Genomic DNA, 19,676 nt, shown 5'->3' with positions numbered 1-19,676 from the left:
GAAAAGAATGGCACTTGTAAAATAGGCTACTGTGATGCCAATAGTCACTCTGAGTGAGCTGGAGGAATCAGTCGCTACAACTGAAGATAAAGTTCATGGCTCTACATCTCTAAGGCCTTGCACAAAATGGGTATTTATGCAAGAGTGGCAAAGAAGTAGCCTTGGTTAAAATAAAAAAAACATATCCTTGCCTGTAAAGACTTTTTAAAGCGTCCTTTAGAAGATACTATAATAATGTGGAAGGTCACATGGTCAGATGAGACTGAAGTGGAACTTTTTGGCATTGACACAAAGCAATACATGTGGTGTAAATCTATAATACTCCACATCAACCAGGTAACGCTGTTCATACTATAATGTCTGGTGGAGGTAGCATCAGGTAATGGAGTGCTTTTCAGCAACAGATACTGGAAATCTAGTCAGAATTGATGGGAAGATAAATGCTGCTAAATACAGAGAGATCCTGGATTAAAAACCTGCCAGAAATCTTAAACTAGGGAGGAAATTCGTCTTTCAGCAGGACAGCAGCCCAAAGCAAACAGCCACAGCAAGCATGGAGTGGCTCCAAATAAAGAAAATTATTTCCTGAGTGGCCCTGTAGAGTTCTGACCTTAACCCGAACAAACTTCTCTGGCAAGATCTTAAGACTGCTGTCCACCACTGCTCCCCAAGTAACCTGGCACGGCTTGAGCAATTTTGCAAGGTGGAATGGGCTAAGCTTGTCCGTCACATTGTGTAAAGCTAATAGTGATTTATGCAAAAAGACGACTGGCTATAATAGCTGTGAGAGGTGGATCAATTAAGTACTCAGCCAAGGGTGATGAATACTTCTGAACTGCTGACATTTCAATTTTTTTTTATTTTTCATGCTTTACAATTTTCCCTGTTTCTGGGGCTGTAACATGAATAAAGGGAGCATGTGATTCACAATAAAAATTCTCAGTTAAATTGATCAAGATCTCTGGTTGTAATATTTATTTATGTGAGCAAAACTGTTGGGGGCTGAGTACTTTTATAATGTCTTCAGATATAGCTCTGTAGAGCCCTGCTGTTCAAAATAGAGAGTATCATTTCTGTGGCAGGACTTGAACCCTCAACTCTCTGTCAAAGAAGTGAGAATGCTACCAGCATAATCACATTATATTCAGTGAATTCTAGTTAACTGGGACACACCAAGACCAGTACGTTTTGGCCCAATTCAGAGGCTGCACTAATTAGCCAAAGTTTCATGGAAATAGTTCAAAAGGCTCAAAAAAGACAAACTATTATTTGATTGAGTAACAAATAAAATACAGAATGAATTAGAACACAACCAAAACTACGACAGTACTATAAAACTGGGTATTAGTTCCCAAATAGGTATCGATGGAGGAATTCATTTAACTTTGGCATATTCCTTTGATTGAATGTAAATGAACAAGATCAGTGCAGACAGCTAGTGCAGATTGTGAGCTACCTTGGAACAGTGCTTTCAACGATTACGTTCTCAAATCTTCATTTTAATTGTAACATTTAAAATGATTGTCTTTACCTTCAACTTCTCTGTAGTTCCTAACTTGTTGAAGAAGTGAAATAGTTTAATCTTCACTCCTAGCTGTTTCTGACATCTCCAAGCCAGAATGCTTGAAATGGCAGTGAGGAAAAGAGTTCTAAATTGTCTTACTGTTTATTACTCACCAGCTTATCAGTACAAAAATCACTGCTTTTGAACACAAATATGCAAGTAATGCTAGTGAGAAAATGTTTGATAAGAGTGTCCTGCCCCAATTAAGTGGCACAGTGTCCCACATAAAACGAAGGGAATCCTGGCTATTTTCCTGATTCATTTTTGGTTTTTTAAGAGTTGTTCCAAACAAGCAACTGTCCCAATTAACCAGAATCCACTGTACAGCTATAATTTTAGCACAGTCAACATTTTTATGGCCTTGAAATAGCGTTTTACCTATTCAAGGTAGTTAAGTATAAAATGAAGGATTTCAGGTACTGAATTAGATAGGAGAAATTGTGTTTGGTTTTCTAGGGGGACTAAAAGAAAGGTCATGTTAAATCAAGACAATTCTAAATAGTGTAAATAGAAGGCATTTGTTTCAGTAACAGCTGGTTCAATTTAATATTGTGGGTAGAACTTTTTTTACATTAAAATTATATTTAAGGTCAGAGCTCTCTGGGTAAGTAATAGAGACAGTCAATCAGCTTCAAAAAAGGAATTGGTGGCAGAGATAATTAACTTTCACATCAATGGGGAAGGTGTGGGAAATGGGACTGATAGCATTGTTCCTACTGTCATGGATTTGATGGACTGAATGGTTTCATTCTGGGCATAATGGTTCTTTGGCCGAGGTATAGAGTAAGCAACAATTTTATTGAATGGTGTTGTAAGCCTAGGCCTGTATGGTCTACTGCTAATTTACTTATGTGCTTATGATGTGCACAATCATCTAGCATGAGGAAATAAGTTTTCCCAAAGATCCTGATCAAAATTTATTCCTTAAGCAGAAACACCAAAAGATTTTTATTCATTTATTTCCATTTGTGCTTGATGTTGGCTACAGTAATTCCTTATTGTGTAACAGGAATTGCACTCCAAAGTGGGATTCCCTTCATTTATTTGGGACACCATGCTGTGTAATTAGGATAGGATATTGCTACTGAACAATTTCTGACTAGTGCAGGTCACATGCATGTCAGAAACTACACCGTGCTTAGCGTGAACAGTTTTAAAAATAGTGCCAGTTGCATGTGCCATGCCAAAATGACACAAAAAGATTTGACACTATCCGAAGGTATTATCCTACTGGACCAAATTAAAAGCCATTTACCTAACACCATTCATCATTCGCAGGCAGAGATAACTGGAGTGCCGAAATCTACAATTGCATGCTTGATTCATCAGCAAGATACACTTCAAGAAGAATTGGCATTACGTGAGAGACAACACAGAACATTCCAAAAACGAAAGCATGAAGGTTGGGGTTCAGATATTGAAGAGGACCGCAGTCAATGGTTTTCCATTGTAACTGGATGAAGTGTGCATGTCTGAATGTTAAAAAAAAGTCAGAGGAGCTAGCTAAATAGCTGGTCATGAAGATTTTAACCCAATGGAAGGTCGATGGAAATGGCGGCACCACATTAAGTTCAAGAAAGCACATGGCAAGAAAGATAGTGTTGACACTGTAAGTGCAGAAACATGGAAATCAACAAAATTCCCTGACTTGCATCAAAAATTTTGCGTACAATGGCAATGAAATAGGCCTTTTCTATCGTGCCACACTGAAGGGTTTTCTCGGCTACAAACATGCAACACTATCAGGTTCAAAGAAAGTAACAGATTGCATAATGGATCGATTATCTGCACTAGATGTCTGCTCTGATTTTGTTCATTTACAGTTAATCAAAAGAATACAACAGCGTACACTGGATGAATTTCTGTGTCAATAACTTTTCCGTACCAATACACAGTTATATAACACAGTAGTACTATTGCTAGTGTCCTTTTTTTTGTACGTAATTTAATTGCATAATTTGTTTACTAAGTTAAACAGTAGTTTGTCTTTTTTTATACCTTATTAACCACTTCCATAAAATTTTGGCTAATTGGGGCAGACACTTAATTGGCTGAAGAGTATTGGTCCTGATGTGTTCCAATTAACCAGAATCCACTGTATTTCACTGGCTGCAAAACATTTCAATACTGTATATGCTAAGGTGGGAAATAAACCTTTATTATTGTTACTTTTTTCCCCCTCAGAGTAAAAATAACAGAAAACAATAAACCCCTAATTTAGTTACAATTTTACAAGTGGGTGTAGTACCTGTATCCATCAATGAAGCTGGCATTTATGTAATCAGAGCCCTCAACTCCTCGGATTGGTTGCAAGCAGACTCGTGTGGATTCATATGGCATGATGTTCACAAGACGGTTTTTAAATTTGTTACAAGGGAGATTGGCACTGATAAATCGTGAGGTATGTGCTTTGGAGTTTGCCAGGCGCTGCAAACAAACAATAAAATGGGTTAATCCAATATCTGGAGATGAGTGTGCATAACATTTACAAAAACAAAGTAGACTGTGCAGCCTAACCAGTTGATGTCAGTATTTATGTTCTGGTTGAGTCACCAAAGTATTTCTTGTTAAATACAGTATGTAATGAAAACTTAAAATGACAAAAAAATTTAATTGCTCTTGCCACAGTCCAGTTGATTGTCTATTCAAGACCTATTCCAGAAAAATATCAAACCCGATTCTTAAATTGCAACAGTAAGGTAGTACTATATTGTGGAGGTGACTTATTTTGGATGATATGTTACATAGAAACATAGAAAATAGGTGCAGGAGTAGGCCATTCGGCCCTTCGAGCCTGCACCGCCATTCAGTATGATCATGGCTAATCATCCAACTCAGAACCCTGCACCAGCCTTCCCTCCATACCCCCGATCCCTTTAGCCACAAGGGCCATATCTAACTCCCTCTTAAATATAGCCAATGAACTGGCCTCAACTGTTTCCTGTGGCAGAGAATTCCACAGATTCACCACCCTCTGTGTGAAGAAGTTTTTCCTACTCTCAGTTCTAAAAGGCTTCCCCTTTATTCTCAAACTGTGACCCCTCGTTCTGGACTTCCCCAACATCGGGAGCAATCTTCCTGCTTCTAGCCTGTCCAATCCCTTTAGGATTTTATACGTTTCAATCAGGTCCCCCCTCAATCTTCTAAATTCCAACGAGTATAAGCCTAGTTCATCCAGTCTTTCATCATATGAAAGTCCTGCCATCCCTTCTTTGTACTCCCTCTATGGCAAGGATGTCTTTCCTCAGATTAGGAGACCAAAACTACACACAATACTCCAGGTGTGGTTTCACCAAGGCCTTGTACAACTGCAGTAGTACCTCCCTACTCCTGTACTCGAATCCTCTTGCTATAAATGCCAGCATACCATTCACCTTTTTCACCGCCTGCTGTACCTGCCATGCCCACATTCAATGACTGGTGTATAATGACACCCAGGTCTCGTTGCACCTCCCCTTTTCCTAATCGGTCACCATTCAGATAATAATCTGTTTTCCTGTTTTTGCCACCAAAGTGGATAACTTCACATTTATCCACATTAAATTGCATCTGCCATGAATTTGCCCACTAACCTATCCAAGTCACCCTGCATCCTCTTAGCATCCTCCTCACAGCTAACACTGCCGCCCAGCTTCGTGTCATCCGCAAACTTGGAGATGCTGCATTTAATTCCTTCATCCAAGTCATTAATATATATTGTAAACAACTGGGGTCCCAGCACTGAGCCTTGCGGTACCCCACTAGTCACTGCCTGCCATTCTGAAAAGGTCCCGTTTATTCTCACTCTTTGCTTCCTGTCTGCCAACCAATTCTCTATCCACATCAATACCTTACCCCCAATACCGTGTGCTTTAAGTTTGCACACTAATCTCCTGTGTGGGACCTTGTCAAAAGCCTTTTGAAAATCCAAATATACCACATCCACTGGTTCTCCCCTATCCACTCTACTAGTTACATCCTCAAAAAATTCTATGAGATTCATCAGACATGATTTTCCTTTCACAAATCCATGCTGACTTTGTCCGATGATTTCACCGCTTTCCAAATGTGCTGTTATCACATCTTTGATAACTGACTCTAGCAGTTTCCCCACCACCGACGTTAGGCTAACTGGTCTATAATTCCCTGGTTTCTCTCTCCCTCCTTTTTTAAAAATGGGGTTACATTAGCCACCCTCCAATCCTCAGGAACTAGTCCAGAATCTAAAGAGTTTTGAAAAATTATCACTAATGCATCCACTATTTCTTGGGCTACTTCCTTAAGCATTCTGGGACGCAGAACATCTGGCCCTGGGGATTTATCTGCCTTTAATCCCTTCAATTTACCTAACACCACTTCCCTACTAACATGTATTTCCCTCAGTTCCTCCATCTCACTGGACCCTCTGTCCCCTACTATTTCCGGAAGATTATTTATGTCCTCCTTAGTGAAGACAGAACCAAAGTAGTTATTCAATTGGTCTGCCATGTCCTTGCTCCCCATAATCAATTCACCTGTTTCTGTCTGTAGGGGACCTACATTTGTCTTAACCAATCTTTTTCTTTTCACATATCTATAAAAGCTTTTACAGTCAGTTATGTTCCCTGCCAGTTTTCTCTCATAATCTTTTTTCCCCTTCCTAATTAAGCCCTTTGTCCTCCTCTGCTGAACTCTGAATTTCTCCCAGTCCTCAGGTGAGCCACTTTTTCTGGCCAATTTGTATGCTTCTACTTTGGAATTGATACTATCCCTAATTTCCCTTGTCAGCCACGAGTGCACTACCTTCCTTGATTTATTCTTTTGCTAAACTGGGATGAACAATTGTTGTAGTTCATCCATGCGATCTTTAAATGCTTGCCATTGCATATCCACTGTCAACCCTTTAAGTGTCATTTGCCAGTCTATCTTAGCTAATTCACGTCTCATACTTTCAAAGTTACCCTTCTTTCAGCTCAGAACCTTTGTTTCTGAATTAACTATGTCACTCTCCATCTTAACGAAGAATTCCACCATATTATGGTCACTCTTACCCAAGGGGCCTCTCATGACAAGATTGTTAATTAACCCTTTCTCATTGCTCAATACCCAGTCTAGAATAGCCTGCTCTCTAGTTGGTTCCTCGACATGTTGGTTCAAAAAACCATCCTGCATACATCCCAAGAAATCCTCTTCCTCAGCACCCTTACCAATTTGGTTCACCCAATCTACATGTAGATTGAAGTCACCCATTATAACTGCTGTTCGTTTATTGCACACATTTCTAATTTCCTGTTTAATACCATCCCCAACCTCACTACTACTGTTAGGTGGCCTGTACACAACTCCCACCAGCGCCTTCTGCCCCTTAGTGTTACGCAGCTCTGCCCATATCGATTCCACATCTTCCCGGCTTATGTCCTTCCTTTCTATTGCGTTAATCTCCCCTCTAACCATCAACGCCACCCCACCTCCTTTTCTTTCATGTCTATCCCTCCTGAATATTGAATATCCCTGAATGTTGAGCTCCCATCCTTGGCCACCCTGGAGCCATGTCTCTGTGATCCCAACTATATCATATTCATTAATAACAATCTGCCCTTTTAATTCATCCACCTTGTTACAAATGCTCCTTGCATTGACACACAAAGCCTTCAGGCATGCTTTTACAAGTCTCTTAGCCCTTATACAATTATGTTGAAAAGTGGCCCTTTTTGATTTTTGCCCTGGATTTGCCTGCCTGCCACTTTTACTTTTCACCTTACTACTTTTTGCTTCTACCGTCATTTTACACCCCTCTGTCTCTCTGCACTGGTTCCCAACCCCCTGTTGTGAACTAACCTCCTCTCGCCTAGCCTCTTTAATTTGATTCCCACCCCGCAACCATTCTAGTTTAAAGTCACCTCAGTAGCCCTCGCTAATCTCCCTGCCAGGATATTGGTCCCCCTAGGATTCAAGTGTAACCCGTCCTTTTGGTACAGGTCACGCCTGCGCCAAAAGAGGTCCCAATGATCCAAAAACTTGAATCTCTGCCCCCTGCTCCAATCCTTCAGCCACGCATTTATCCTCCACCTCATTGCATTCCTACTCTCACTGTCGCATGGCACAGGCAGTAATCCCGAGATTACTACCTTTGCGGTCCTTCTTCTCAACTCCTTTCCTAGCTCCCTATGTTCTCCTTTCAGGACCTCTTCCCTTTTCCTACCTACGTCATTGGTACCTATATGTACCACGACCTCTGGCTCCTCACCCTCCCACTTCAGGATATCTTGGACACGATCAGAAATATCCCGGACCCTGGCACCAGGGAGGCAAACTACCATCCAGGTCTCTGGACTGCATCCACAGAATCCCCTATCTGACCCCCTTACTATCGAGTCCCCTATTACAACTGCCCTCCTCTTCCTTTCACTACCCTTCTGAGCTACAGGACCGGACTCTGTGCCGGAGGCACGGTCACTGTCGCTTCCCCCAGGTAAGCTGTCCCCCCCCCCCAACAGACTCAAACAGGAGTACCTATTGTCAAGGGGCACAGCCACCTGGGTACTCTCTATTACCTGACTCTTCCCCTTCCCCCTCCTAACCATGACCCACTGGTCTGCCTCCTGTGGCCCCGGTGTGACCACCTGCCTGTAACTCCACTCTATCAACTCCTCACTCTCCCTGACCAGACAAGGTCATCGAGCTGCAGCTCCAGTTCGCTAACGCGGTCCCTTAGGAGCTGCATCTCGGCGCACCTGACCTTAAACTTGTGGTGCCATAGGCTCTTTCAGAGGGGTATAAAAAAAATCCCATGCATCTTTAAAAATAGTAGGGAGTTACCTCTACCTATATTTATCCCTTAACTAACACCGCTAATTAGTGTTTTACAGGTGTCCCCCACTTTTCGAACGTTCGCTTTACGAAACCTCACTGTTACGAAAGACCTACATTAGTTCCCTGTTTTCGCTAACAGAAGGTGTTTTCACTGTTACGAAGAAGGGCAGAGCACGGGAAAAGCAGCTCACGAAAAAAAAATCAGCGCATGCCCCAAGCAGCAGCTCTCCCCGGGAACGGCATTCTCACCGGTATTGCTTAAACATGTGCCTGTGAGCAGCCATTAGCAAGATGGTATCGGAAAAGCCTAAAAGAGCTCGTAAGGGTATTACACCTAGCGTAAAACTAGACATAATTAAGCATTTCAATCCTGGTGAACAAAGTGAGTTTGGCTTCTGGAAGTTGACGAAAATGAGGCTGAAGAGGTTTTGGCATCTCATGACCAAGAACTGATAGATGAAGAGCTGATGCAATTGGAAGAGGAAAGGATAACAATCAAAACTGAATGCAGTAGCGAACGGGCCATGGACAGATACCAATTTGCGGAGAATGCAGTGGTAGCCAGGAGGCACACAGTACATCCTTAAGACAAAGCCGAAATAAACAAGCTAATTAATTAGGTGCCGCCCGGCATGTAAATGTCGGCCCAGATCAGAGGCAATTGCCGATTGCATTGCCTCTGATCTGGGCCGACATTTACGTGCTGGGCGGCACCTAATTAATTAGCTTGTTTATTTCTGCTTTTTTTTTCTTAAAGATATGCTGTGTGCCTCCCGGCTACCACTGGATCCCTGCATGCTTCGCAGATCGGTATCGGTCAGCGGCCTGGAGGGTGGGGGCCACTGTACCACCCCAACCTCCAACTCAGCCTAACACACCATCATCAGTGTGCTCGGTGCTGTCCCAATTCCAGTAAGTGAAACTAGACTGTACATACATTATTTCTACTTTATAAAGGCTGTGTATTTTTATGTGTTATTTGGTATGATTTGGCAGCTTCATAGCTTAAAGGTTACTGGAGAGTGTTTTTGCCAACAACGCTTGCGTGAGATTTTCTGCTGACAGCGCTTGCGTGAGATTTTCGCTACAGTGGACAGTGCGGCAATGATTGTGGAAAAGTATTTCTACTTTATATAGGCTGTGTATTTATCATATCATTCCTGCTTTTACTATATGTTACTGTTATTTTAGGTTTTGTGTGTTATTTGGCATGATTTGGTAAGTTATTTTTGGGTCTGCGAATGCTCACAAATATTTCCCATATAAACAAATGGTAATTGCTTCTTCGCTTTACGACATTCCGGTTTACGAACCGTTTCATAGGAACGCTCTACCTTCGGATGGCGGGGAAACCTGTATTGCTATTTACTTTAAGTAAGTTGACTGGCTCCTTTCATACATTACATTAGTGACTTCAAAAATTTAGGTGTAGTTCACTGGTACCTAAGTCATGAAAAGTCCCATACAAATCGAGGTGTTTTCTCTTTTTTCCATTATAATAAACATGAGAAAGTACATTTAACCAGAATGATAGAGAATGACAGTTGCTCCCACTGTTTGAAATACTGAGTATAAAGATTTAATTCGATAACAGCTCTGGAATTTTGAAGTTTTTTCCCCCACAAACATATTTTATGAGGCAATTACGACAAACAAAAAATATCACTGGTCTAGACCTTTTTGAAGTTAACACAACAGCAAGTTCCAAGAGACTGGAATCACACAGCAATCTTAATCATACACCACGCTTTGATGGCTCTGCTGAGGGACCAACGGTCATATCAATTTAAAAGCTTAAGCAATAGTTCCAAAGACAAGCTGAGAATTCAAAAGCAATATTAACTTAGATCTCACACATGAAAGTACATGTAATCCCATTGAGATCTGTTTGACTGTCATAAAGACATTACATAAACATGATTGTTTTCAATATTTGAGTTTGTTTTCAATTAGTCTCTTTTATTATTAATCAAGATTATCAAACGGTTTAAAAGAAAAATAAGTATTTGACTATTACATTGATAAATAGAAATTATAATTCAGAAACTGAATATTCAATCCACCAGGCCTACAAGTGGATGGCCATCTCCCATCCATTTCTATATCTGGGCCTTTTTCCTTCATTTGTCTGACTATTTTTTTTCCTAAATGTATCTTTGCAGTACTCATCCTAGATAATGACATTTCTCCAGAATTCCACCCTGGATTCATTAGTGACCATCTTGTATTTATCATCCTTTGAGCAATTACAAGTCACAAGTAAAAGCAGTCTCACTTTTTCGAAATCTCGAAGATGATTCCCTGATTCCTCCTTGAGCCTTTTCTATCCTAAAGATAACCGTGTCAGCCTAATAAATCTTTCTGGTTGGTATAACACTCATTTTGTGAATTATACTGCTTCTTAAATAACAGTATAACCTTCTCATAATAACAATGAACTATTTTAATAATGTTTATAGTTTTTAAATGTAAGAACTTACACACTTTAAAGCAGTGTTTCTCAACCGGGGTTCTGTAAGAGATTGTGATGAAAAAAAAAAATCGTTTTTTGAACTTCATGCAATGTGCAATGCCCGCGCTCACAGTGCTGGGCAGTGACTGAGCAGACCTGTTAGCAATCTCATTAGCGGTCTCTCAGTCAAGTATGTCTGTGCGCAGTAGGACCGTGCCTATTTGTTTGAGTCCATTCTCAGTTTCTGATGCGAGGTAGGGGAGGTCGTTGATAATTGGTGAGTGCTGCATTATAGGGAGGGGAGGACAGTAGGCTGATAATTGGTGAGGGCTGTATTGCACAGAGAGGAGGACGGTAGGCTAATGAGGAGTTTAGAAAATGTAGAAAATTGGAGGGAAATTTTCAGTCTAAAGGAATTTTTACATGCCATGACTCAGCTGCCGGTCTGCTGCTTTGCTGTTGTTGTAAACGTTGCAAAAGGTGTGTAGGTTAGAAGTGAATTTTCGTATTTTGATGCAGTATGAGAAATTGAAAATGTTTCACTCTCAAACAATATGATTAGTTGACATATTGATGACATGCCACATGATGCTGAAGAGGTTTGTGTGATAAACTGAAGAAAGGCTTCTCTAGCCAGGTTGATGAGTCAACAGATTTCACCAATAAATATCACATTGTAGCATTTGTAAGAGTTGTAAATGATGGTGAAATTCAAGAAAACTTTTTCTATTACAAAGGATTGCCCAAAACAAGGAAAGACCAAGATATACTCAATGTTTTGTCTTCATATCTGGAAACAAAAGGTTTGGCTTGGAGGAACCGTATTGGCATCTGAACTGATGGTGTCCCATAAGAGGTTCAGTTTTTCTTGAAAAAAAGAAGAAAATAATTCTGGATGATGCTACAAAAATGGCTAACTTTATTAAACAAAGACCAGTTCACTCAAGATCAAAAAAACTCTGTGAAATCCTGGACAAAGAGCACACCAATCTCCTGCTATATACAGAAATCCAACAGCTAAGCAGAAGATGAGTTTCAATAGGGTGTTTGAGTTGAAAGGTGAATTGCAGTACTTTCAAGAAAACAGCAGGCCAGATTTTGCAGAGTGCTTTGAAGATGAAGAATGGCTGCGGAAACTAGCCAACTAAGCAGAGAGTTTTCATCATATGATCCAATTGAACAAGTCCATGCAAGGCACTGGCGAAAATGTTTTGACTTCAAGCCACAAGATTCTTGGATTTAAAAGGAAATTCAATCTCTGGAAAAATCATGTTGCAAAAGGGAATATTGAAATGCTTCCATGGCCATTTGGGCTTGAGAGTGAGGAAGGATATCAGAAAGTCCCGAGTCTTACTGAAACAGAAATTTCTTATGTTTGCCCTATGAGTTTTGAAAATTTATGAAAGGGAAAGAAAGAGATCAACTTCAAGAAGGGTAAGCAAAGATTAACTGCCCGTTTTTTCAAGAAATGTTGGCTAAAAATTCATTGTCTACTCAATTAAGTATTGACAATTATTTTGGATTATTAAATCTACAATTTTCTAAGCACGCTAACGTACCATGAGCTGTTGATATAGTTTTTACACAGGGATTCCCCGAGACCTGAAAATTATTTCAAGGGTTCCTCCAGGGAATAAAGGTTAAGAAAGGCTGCTTTAAAGTGTGAAGTGATTTAGGTTCCATGCAAATTTCATTGCATTTTTCTGCTTTACAATTCTATTCAAGACATTAATACCGGGATTCTTTTATGCCATGCAACTATTATGAGTGATTTGTATATTTCTCTACCTACAGACACTTAATTACAAAGCAGCATATGGCCTCTTTATTCTTATCAAAATGTATTAATGCTCTACAAATTTGTCATTACACAAACATTCTGCCAAGTTTACTTGAAGGAATACTTCAAACTTGAACAACATAAAAAACACATGAAATAATTATACTAAAAAATTACTGTTTAAGATGGGAAATAAAGCAGAGTAGGGGCCCCTTGACCTTGGTGCCTGCTCTGTTATTCCATAAAATCATAACTAATCTTCTTATTCAGTACTACTTTTTACTCCGTAAAAACGCCAGGTTTCTCCCGCCATCCGAAGGTAGAGCATTCCTATGAAACGGTTCGTAAGCCGAATGTCGTAAAGCGAAGAAGCAATTACCATTTATTTATATGGGAAAATTTGCGTTCGCAGACCCAAAAATAACCTACCAAATCATGCCAAATAACACATAAAACCTAAAATAACAGTAACATATAGTAAAAGCAGGAATGGTATGATAAATACACAGCCTATATAAAGTAGAAATACTTTTCCACAATCATTACTGAATTGTTCTCCGTAGCGAAAATCTCACGCAAGCGCCGTCGGCAGAAAATCTCACGCAAGCGTTGTTGGCAAAAACACGGCACAAGCGCTCTCCATTAACCTTTAAGCTATGAAGCTGGCAAAGCATACCAAATAACACGTAAAAATACACAGCCTATACAAAGTAGAAATAATGTATGTACAGTGTAGTATCACTTACAGAAATTGGGAAGACAGCGAGCACACTGATGATGGTGTGTTAGACTGAGTCGTTGCAGGTTGGGTGGTGCAGTGGCCCCCACCCTCCAGGCCGCTGAGTGATACATTGCCGCGAGGAACGCAGGGGTCCAGCGGTAGCCGGGAGGTACACAGCACATCTTTAAGAAAAAAGCCGAAACAAACATGCTAATTAATTAGGTGCCGCCTGCAATTGTCGACCCAGATCAGTGCCGATTTCCGATTGCATCGTCTCTGATCTGGGCCGACAATTATGTGTCGGCGGCCCCTAATTAATTAGCATGTTTATTTCGGCTTTTTTCTTAAAGATGTGCTGTGTGCCTCCCGGCTACCTTTGCATTCTCCGTGAACTGGTAACTGTCCGTGGCCTGGGGGTTGGAGTGGTGGGACACTGCGGTGTCATCTTGTCGCCTGTTTCCATTAGAGCAGGAAGCTCATCTTCTTCTATCTCTGCCCGCCTCGATGTCGAAGGTCGAGGTTCGTCGTCTGCTGTGGCTGATGTGGAAGGCTTGCTTGACTGCTGAGCCTTGCGCATTTTTCTATCACACAGTTCTTTAATAAGGACTAAACCATCCTGCAAATATCCCCTAAACCGACGTACCCTTTCAAAATTAAAGTTGTACTTTATCATTCCTCATTCAGTTTCGATTGTTATCCTTCTTTCTTCCAATTGCATCAGCTCTTCATCTGTCAGTTCTTCGTGATGGGATGCCAAAACCTCTTCAACATCATGTTCGTCAGCTTCCACAAGCCAAACTCACGTTGTCCTTGCTTCGTTCACCACGATCAAAACGCTTAATTATATCTAGTTTTACTGTAAGTGTAACACCCTTATGAGCTCTTTCAGGCTTTTCCGATACCATAGAACTCATCTTGCAAACGGCTGCTCACAGGCACCTGTTAAAGCAAAGCAGTTCCGAATCCGGGGGAGAGCGGCTGCTCGGGGCGCACTGCCTTTTATCGCGCGCTGATTTTTTTTTTCGTAACAGTGAAAACACCTTCTGAAAGCGAAAATAGGATACTAATGTAGGTCTTTCGTAACAGTGAGGTTTTGTAAAGCGAACGTTCAAAAAGCGGGGGACACCTGTATCTCTTGATTTCCTAACTATTCAATAATCTATTGATCTCTATCTTGAACTATGATGCTGCAACCATTATAGAAAATTGACTGTTAGAGAAAGCAGGACTGACAACTCAACAACCCAGGCTTCAGATGTATCAGACAAGATAGAGTTCAAAGTTCATAGAACTTTGAACAAGACCTCCCTCCAGCCAGTGGGGGACAGGAGACCAAACATGTTGGACAGATGTAAAAACAACAGGCTTCTTTGCAGTGGGTGATTTTCACTTACCCAATACAGATGGTGAGTCAGCTTCCTAAACTTCACATATGCTTTAATGCCAGGGGCTTAAACGGGGCAGAATTTATTAGGCATCACCAGAAGGGTTCCTCGATCTACTACATAGTTAGCCTAACTTGAGTTGAGTTTGACAAGGTGATTGGAGTTTCAGAATAGTGGACATTGTTCCGTATGTTTTAAGATAACTCTGAATAAGGATCAGGTTGGCACGCAGGTGAACTTGAGTAAAGGCAAATTAACATCAGTATTAGGCGAAAATAGGGGAAAGTAGATTGAAAGCGGCTTCTTGAGGTTATCTGACATGTGAAAGTTTTTTTATACACTAGTAGGAAAGAATTCAGGATTAATATGTTTCTGTGAGATGAAAGATAGGATACTGCAGATCAGGGACCTTGAAAGACAAGAAATATTGAACATTTAATTAGAAAGGAAATGGAAGAATATGTAAGCTTTCAGAAGCTGAAATTTGCCAAGGCCCATGAGGAACATAAGGAAGCAGGAAATGTAATGCCCTGTTTAAGATTTTTACTGTTATACTGTAGATATTTCATTTTAACAGTTCTGTAACAGCAGTTTGTTCTGCTTTTAGCATGTTTGGGTTTGAGCTAACGATAAGGAGCTATGATGTTCAACATAGGAACGTTGTGTCAGCCAATCAGGATGGAGGAATTGGGAGAAGGTTCTGGGTAACGCTGGACGGAGAAGTTTTTGTGACAGACACTGATATGGGTCGAGGTCTTTTGGTGGTAGCTGGGAGGAGACAGGTGGGAAGATGGTTGAGGATGCCATCCCTGTTCACAAGGTTCTTTGTGCAAATGAAGAGCTTCCAGGAAGAAGGACCAATACTCTAGTGGGGGAGCCCATTGTTCAAGATGGATTTCAAGTGACATTCGGAAGGTGGTGTGTGCTTTCACGCAGTCTGTGGATCCCACATTTATGTGCTCCAATTGACGTGCACATTTGGATTGGGTTAACTGTAATAGCCCGTTTTTATTTGTTTTCTTTCCTTTTTCCTACTGTTCAATAAAACTGAAATTTGTAATTATACTTTCTTTATAATTGTACGCAGTGTACGATCTGTTATTTCTTGCCGATGGCTAATTGCATGGAGGCAGTACTTACACATTATTCGCACAGACCGGGGTTTGGATGGTCGAGACATCTTAACTTCTCGGTTTTGGTGGGACCCAAGTCATACCGATCCTAGACGTAGAGAGTTTGGGAAAGGTGGTCTTCTCAACAGAGTCCACTGGCTGTTAGTCAGGGGCTAGTGAGCCTTGTCTCTAGAGACGGCCCAGTAAAAAGGGGCTTCACAAGGAAATAAGAGGGCTAAAAGGCACCATGCGGCCAAGTGGTTAAGGCATCAGTCTAGTGATCTGAAAGTTGCTAGTTCGAGCCTCAGCTGAGGCAGCCTGTGTGTCCTTGAGCAAGGCACTTAATCACACATTGCTCTGCGACGACACCAGTGCCAAGCTGTATCGGCTCTAGCGCCCTTCCCTTGGACAACATCAGTGGCATGGAGAGGGGAGACTTGCAGCATGGGCAACTGCTGGTCTTCCATTCAACCTTGCCCAGGCCTGCGCCCTGGAAACCTTCCAAGGCGCAAATCCATGGTCTCACAGGACTAATGGATACCTATAAACGGCACCATGAGGTGTCCTTGGTGGATTAAGGAGAATTTCAATGTTTTTTTTACATATAGTCAGTGCATGATGGTAGCTAGCTAAAGGGTTAAAGACAAGGGAGCTAGAGGAAATGAGTGAGGTTCTAAATGAGTACTTTGCATTGGTACTCACCAAGGCAAAGGACGTGGCTGATAGTGAGATCATGAAGGGGAATGTTGATATTCTAGCAAGTACCATAACTGGGTAGAGAAGTTGGGTGTTTTGAAAAGGTTAAAATTAGATAAGTCTGCAGGGCATGATGGAATCCAAATCAGGATACTGAGAGAGAAAAGGAAGGAAATTGCTGTGGCTTTGACAGAGTTCTTTGTATCTCCTAATCACATGTGAGGTCACAGATGACTGGAGCCAGTATTATTCCTTTGTTTAAGAAGGGCAAGGGGGATAATCCACCCTGTGAGTCTTACATTAGTGGTAGGGAAATTGTTGGAGAAGATTCCCAAGGATAAGATTTACTCGCATTTGGAAAAGCATGGACTCATTCCAGATAATCAGCATAGCTTTGTGTATGGGAGGACTTGTCTCACAAATTTTGAGTAGTTTGAGGAGACGATGAGGGTACAGCAATAGATGCAACACACACAAAATACTGGAGGAACTCAGCATGTTGGGCAGCATTTGTGGGAACGAATAAAGAGTCAACATTTCAGGCCAAGACCCTTCTTCAGGATTGGGAAGGAAGGGGGAAGAAGCCAGAATAAAAAGGTGGGGGAAGGGGAAGGAGCACTAGCTAGAAGGTGCTGGGTGAAGCCAGGCGGGTGGAAAAGGTACAGAGCTGGAGAAGAAGGAATATGATAGGAAAGTGGACCATGGGAGAAAGGGAACAAGGAGCCGTACCGGGGGCAGGTGATAGGCAGGCGAGGAGAAGAGGCAAAAGGCCATAGAATGGGGAACGGGGAGGGAAAAAAATATACCGGAAGGATAAATTGATGTTCATGCCATCAGGTTGGAGGCTACCTAGATCGAATATGTGGTGTTGCTCCTCCAACCTGCGAGTGGCCTCATTAAGGCAAAAGAGGAGGCCATGGACCAACACATAATGTGAATGGGGATAGGAATTAAAATGGTTGGTCACTGGGAAATTCCACTTTTGGCTGATGGAGTGAAGCTGCTCGACAAGGTGGTCTCCTAATTTACATCAGGTCTCACCAACGTAGAGGAGGCCACAACTGGAGCACTGGATACAATGATGACCCCCAACAGATTCACAGGTGAAGTGCTGCCTCACCTGGAAGGACTGTCTGGGGCCGTGAATGGAAGAAAGGGAAGAGGCGTGGGTAACTGTAGCATATCTGTCACTTGCAGAGATATGTGTCAGGAGGAAGATTAGTGGGTAGGGATAAATGGACAAAGGAATGATGGAGGGAGCGTTTCCTGCGGAAAGCAGAGAGTGGGGGTGTGGGGTGGGAATTAAGGTGTGTTTGGTGGTAGAATCCCGTTGAAGGTGGCAGAAGTTACGGAGAATGATGTGTTAGATGTGGAGGCTGTTGGGGTGGTAGGTGAGGACAAGAGGAACTCTATTCCTGCTAAGGTGATGGGAAGATGGGGTGAGTGTGTTTGTCCAGGAAATGAAAGAGAGGCAGCATCAATGGTAGAGGAATGGATACATTGTTCTTTGGAGGAGGAAGATGATTATTTCTGATGTCCTAGAAGGGAAAGCCACATCCTGGGAATAGGTGTAGTAAAGATGAAGGAACTGAGAAAAGTGGATAGCATTTTTACAGGACACAGGGTGAGAAGAGGTATAGTCAAGATGGTTACAGGAATTAGTACTTAAGTTATAGCCATAGAACAACAGAAGTTGTCTTCATCTGACTATCTGACAAGGATCCCCCATGATAGGCTGAACCAGGATATTAACTCACTTAGAATCCATAGAGAGTTGGTAAGTTGGATACAAAGTTGACTCTATCAAAGACAGACAATAGTGCTGGAAGTCTATGACCGGCGGAGTTCCCAGGAATCAGTGCTGGGATCTCCGTTGTTTGTAACATGTACAAATAATTTAGATCAAAATATTGATAGGTTGATAAATAAATCTGCAAGTAACTTGAAAATCAGTGGAGTGAGGAAGGTTGTCAAAGGATTCAGCATATATAAATCAGTTGGAAATCTGAGCTGAAAAATAGCAGATGGAGTTTAATCCAAACAAGCGTGAGATAATGCATTTTGGGAGATTAGTTGCGAGAGGAAATTATGCAGTGAGTAGTAGGACCTTTTAGAGATTTGTTTGATAGACGCATCTTGGGGTACAAGTGGATAGCTCTCTGAAAGTGGTCAGGGTGGTAAAAAGAGGGTATACATGGCAAAAGACACCTTTACGAGAATGAAGAGTATACTGATCAACACTAAACTAGGCATGACAACCTGCCTCAGAGCACTGAAATATTACGTTTATCCAGTTATGTTATATGGCTCAGAATGTTGGACAATATCTAGTAACATGAGGAAACGAATTGAAGCAGCAGAGATGTGGTTTTTGAGGAGGATGCAAAGAATATCATGGATGAAACGAATATCTAATGAGGATGTCATGAATAAAACAAGCACAAAAAGAGAAATAATGTATGAGATCATGAAAAGGCAACGTGACTTCATTGGACATATAATTAGGAAAGAGGAGTTAGAATGCATGGTAATTATGGGAAAGATTGAAGGGAAGGCGGCAAGAGGAAGGCAAAGATAAATGATGATGGAGACAACAGCCAGAGAACTGGAAATGAATACCAGTGAACTGATCCACTTGACCCGAAACAGGAGTGTGTGAGCCATGGCAGTCAAAGCTCAAACTGGGCATGGCACCTGATGATGATGATGATGATGATGATGATAATAATAATAATGATAAATAGACACAGCTCTTAGCTAAATACTTTGTAGAAGGAGCATTGCTCTGAGTTCACTTTGATCGAAGCCATCAATTCAGCACCATTAAACCATATTAGCATAGTTACTGTTTAAAAATGCTCACTCTTCTTAATTAGTCCTGCAAATGTAACAAAATGCCCTATTGAAATTCTACCTCTAACTTCTCCAAACTATGCTGATTCAAAATTTTAAGAGTTGCTTTACACTTTACATGTAAAAACATGGTTTTAAAGGGGCTAAATATGAAAATACAATGTAGATAACATGTTAATAATGGTATCTTCACAACAAACATGCTCTACTGAAATATGAAAAGCATCCATGCTGCTAACCTTACTTGTTCCTGGAAGTTTTAGATTCAGCTTAGAAAATTCCAACTTTGGGAATCAAAATTCATGTAATTACCTGATACCAAGGTAAAAGGACTTAGATTCA

The 19,676-nt window shown here is 41.2% G+C and overlaps 1 protein-coding gene across 4 annotated transcripts in view; it reads right to left on the bottom strand.

Annotated features, from left to right (window-relative positions):
- ptprfa (protein tyrosine phosphatase receptor type Fa) overlaps positions 1-19,676 on the bottom strand; it is a 358,686-nt gene that overhangs the window by 17,496 nt on the left and 321,514 nt on the right. For all 4 annotated transcript variants that reach the window (XM_072273546.1, XM_072273548.1, XM_072273547.1 and 1 more), the window contains one exon: positions 3,813-3,991. In XM_072273546.1, the coding sequence (XP_072129647.1) occupies positions 3,813-3,991 (179 nt within the window). The remainder of the gene's footprint in view (positions 1-3,812; positions 3,992-19,676) is intronic.

Source organism: Mobula birostris, chromosome 12, assembly GCF_030028105.1.
Source record: "Mobula birostris isolate sMobBir1 chromosome 12, sMobBir1.hap1, whole genome shotgun sequence".
Lineage (NCBI taxonomy): Eukaryota > Metazoa > Chordata > Chondrichthyes > Myliobatiformes > Myliobatidae > Mobula > Mobula birostris.
This window is presented reverse-complemented; position numbering and strand designations above follow the sequence as displayed.